Source organism: Mastomys coucha, chromosome X (assembly GCF_008632895.1).
Source record: "Mastomys coucha isolate ucsf_1 chromosome X, UCSF_Mcou_1, whole genome shotgun sequence".
NCBI lineage: Eukaryota > Metazoa > Chordata > Mammalia > Rodentia > Muridae > Mastomys > Mastomys coucha.
In genome coordinates, this window is record NC_045030.1 from 108,739,395 (window position 1) to 108,743,260 (window position 3,866).

Below are 3,866 nucleotides of genomic sequence, written 5' to 3' on the forward strand. Positions count from 1 at the left end.
CTGAATCTTGGCATGGAGATCTTGAGGTGTAGTGGCTACAAATCCCAGAGGATTGAGATAGAAAGATCCACGAGTTCAATCGGGATCACCTGGGGTTAAGGGTGTGGTAACACCTTTAACCTGGGCCACACCTTTTGCTGGAGACCTATATAAGGAAGAAGGAAAGCTCGCTTTTTTTCTTCAATTGCTTGCCTTGTGGGACTGAGCAACTGCTGGATCATTGGACTTCTGTTCATAGCTGCTGCCGACCATTGTTGGGAGTGGATTGTTGGGAGCTGGACCACAGACTGTAAGTCTGCAATAAATTCCTTACTACATTGAGACTATCATAACTTCTGTGACTCTAAAGAACCCTGACTAATATAGCACCCCACAGACTTTCCTACACGCAATCTGATGGAGGCATTTTCTGACTTGATGGACCTCATTCCAGATAAATCTAGCTTGGGTCAAGCTGTCAAAAAACTAGCCAAAAAAAATTGTTTATATAACTTTTGGTATGCCTATAAATTTTAAGCACACAAAACCATTCAAAATAATATTTTTTTAACATAGGAGAATACATAAGTATATCTTTTGTATGTAGCATTTTATAATAAATAAAAACTCAAAATATCCTTTCCTTCCATACCATTACTTTTAACTTCTTGTCTCCTGCTTTATCTCCTCTACCTGGAAAAGCTGATCTGTAGCATTGGTAATTATCTTTAGGTACTGGGGCTATGCTCAATTAAAAGACACAATCTCATTAAGTTGTCTGTGCTGGCTTGGAATTCCTGAACCCAAGTAACATCTTAATTGAGTAACAGGGACTATGGCTACATGGCATGCATGGTGTTCAATGTTTTCTACATTTTCTGCACACAATCTGGGTTTATTTTTAATTTTTTTGAGTCATTGGCATTTGGTTGTCATGATTTCCTAAGGGAATGGATTATATGTGCTATTTGAAAACTCTTTGATCCAGCCCAGTTTATTCAAATTGTAACTTTCCAGGCAAATAATAAAAGCAAGTGATCTAGGACAATTTCTCTATAGAAATTTAAGCAGAAATGGCCATTCTAGAATAACCATTCTACAATATCCATCTCAAGGATAGCTCAAAGTAGTGAAGAACAAGCCTAGCGGCATAACAATATCTATTATCTTTACCTTAGAAATATTGGTAATAGTCTTTCCTTAAAAATGTATCAGAAGTCTTATTGTTAAGAATCTTCAGGTGTGGGGCCAAAGTATGGTATGGGCCAAAGCAGAGAGGAAAAGCTAACACAGCCATCCTCAGAAACACTGGAGAACTGTTCCTAATACCAAAATAATGGTTATAACCAACCTAGCACTGGAAGGGAGGGGCCACTGGTCTGAGTGGGTGCTGCAGAACCATGACCAAAAATTTTATTTTATTTTATTTTAATTTTTTCATTTTTCTTTTTTCTTTTTTATTAGATGTTTTCTTTATTTACATGTCATACACTATCTTGCATGCACTGACACACAGGGAAAATAATCAATATCAGAGCCAGGACTTTCTTACTTTGTTCCCTGACTACTGGCTTTCGTTAGGTTAGAAACACATTGCTACTTACAGAAGGGAATGCCTGCATAGACCAAATAACGATATGTAACAAACTGTATTTTCCACTACTGTAAGCTTGAAAAATAAAAAAAATAAAATTCAAACAGACTGGAAAAAAAAAAGAATTATCAGGTTTTACGTGTAAAATAAGTTATTGGCTTATTATATTCACTAAGACAAGTATATCTATTACACAAGCGCATGTGTGTGTGTGTGTGTGTGTGTGTGTGTGTGTGTTGTGTGTACTAGAAATCCAACTTTGGGTCTTAGTGTGATCTATAAGGGAACTACATGTCTAGCCTCATTTCTCTAAGGTATGGATAAAGTCCACCAGATTCTTTGCTAATACTATCACTCAGTTTTCTGGAATAATTGATTGCATTCAATAGTTTATAAACTAATTAGAAATATTTTGTTCTTCCTGTTTTTTATTATGATTTTAAGAGTCTATAAGTCCAAACAGTTAATGTAGAACTCCAAACAAGCTGTACAGTGATAACATAAAAGAACAAATATAGATTTTTTTCAAAATCACGTTTATGATTTTGATTGATGATTATAAAGATTTTTCTTGTCATGTGAATTGGCAAGTAAAATTAACAGTAGCCATGATGTTGGTAATGAAGATGGTGGCTAGATTACTCTTGTTTACTTGATAATTTGTAGAAAGTCTTTTTTGTTTGGTTGATTTTGGTTTTTAAGAGTCTTACCCGGTAGCATAGTCTAGCTTCTAATTCCTGGCTATCATGTCTCACTATTCGAAGCACAGAGATTACAGGTATGAGACAACAAGGGCAAAAAGTACTTCCGAAGTATTTTCAGATGATTTTTTTTTTCTCTGCAATCCCCCTCTTCACTTTGGAGTTGTTGATTTTTTTCTCTGCAATTTCCTTTCTCATTCTCGGGTTGTAGGCTAGTTTTTTTCTTTGCAATCTCCTCCTTCATTCTAGACTTGTGGCTTAGATCTCCGGCAAATTCTTACTAAAGGATTGTTCCATATTTCAACAAAACTATGAACAAAAAGAAAACCTATTCTGTGCTTTCTGGTTTGGGGAAACTTGAAACTTCTCTCCAACCCTCCTCCTCGAGCAGCTTTTCTGCACTCAATTCCTGCTGCTGCCAACTAAGGTTAAAAAAAAAAAAAATCACTCACTTCATTATTGGTGTCTTAAAATATACAAGGTTTTGATACCGTGGGTTTAAAGATATTTAAACTAGTGTCTGGATACAATACAAAGCTAGCTTTAGGCTATCTTATTTGCATACATTTCTGAGCAGGAAGTAACAAGCAAAACTTCTGGTGTTCATGGGAAAGGGTCCTTTATTCTAACCGAGTGACATTTTTTTTTTTTACCCCTTCTTTTATTTCTCCCTCACCCCCTTCCTGGAGAGGGAATAGTCAAAAAGAATTGTTTCAACAGATCTCGCGGTGCTGTTCGAGATCCTGTGTTTTAAAAAAACAATTTAGAAATGATGCAAATGAGCCTGAGCCTTCCGGGGTTTGGGGCTGGGACTGCAGTGCTGGAAGCTCATTGAAAGCAGCCGCGGGTGGAGGCGGGGCTCTGGCCAGTTCTCCTTCCACCTTCCCCCACCCTCTTCATCCAACCTCTGTTTGGCCCCTAGCTTGGTTCCAGCCGTTGCTGCAGCTGTTTCCCAGCCCTTTTCCAGACTCCAGCGACGGACCAGAAGCCCTTGTTTCCAGGATGGTGATCCGTGTATATATTGCTTCTTCTTCTGGCTCTACAGCGGTAAGGAGAGTGGGAGCCCACCTTTATTGTTTTCCAACACACTAGTCCTCTTCTGCCCCAGAACCGTTAAATTGCAGAAGTTACACTGGAAGGCTTCTCCTTAGAAGACGCAAGCATCGCCCACAATACCCCGCTTCTTTCCTTTCTTCCTTTGTTGCGTCGATTTCATTTTTTTTTTTTCGTGGAGTTAGCTTTGTTTGCCTTGAGACGTTAGTACAACATTTCGTTTCTAAAGGAAATAGAAAACTACCAAGTTTAGAAGAGAACTGGTAAAGGGACTTCACGGTTAGGTGAAGTTAAGTAAAATAAAAAACAAGGGGCTTTCAGGCTTTTTAGAGTGAGACTTTTAACAAATAGGCTCTAAGTACCGAGTTCAGGGGAAGTAGTGCATTTCTGTAAAGGATGAGGATACTGATGGGAAGGGAGGGGAAGACTCCTGAGGTTCTGGAATTATTGTGAAAGCACTGCAAGGGAATTATTTTGAGAGCATGCAGGTGGGGTATATAATTTAAAAAATAGGAGAAAGTCAGGATCAAAGTTGCAAT

The 3,866-nt window shown here is 38.1% G+C and overlaps 1 protein-coding gene across 1 annotated transcript in view; it reads left to right on the forward strand.

Annotated features, from left to right (window-relative positions):
* The first annotated feature begins 3,046 nt into the window (after positions 1–3,046).
* Sh3bgrl (SH3 domain binding glutamate rich protein like) overlaps positions 3,047–3,866 on the forward strand; it is an 84,198-nt gene continuing 83,378 nt past the window's right edge. Inside the window, exon 1 of the mRNA XM_031366973.1 lies at positions 3,047–3,321. Coding sequence (XP_031222833.1) covers positions 3,277–3,321 — 45 coding nt within the window. The 5' untranslated portion in view covers positions 3,047–3,276. The remainder of the gene's footprint in view (positions 3,322–3,866) is intronic.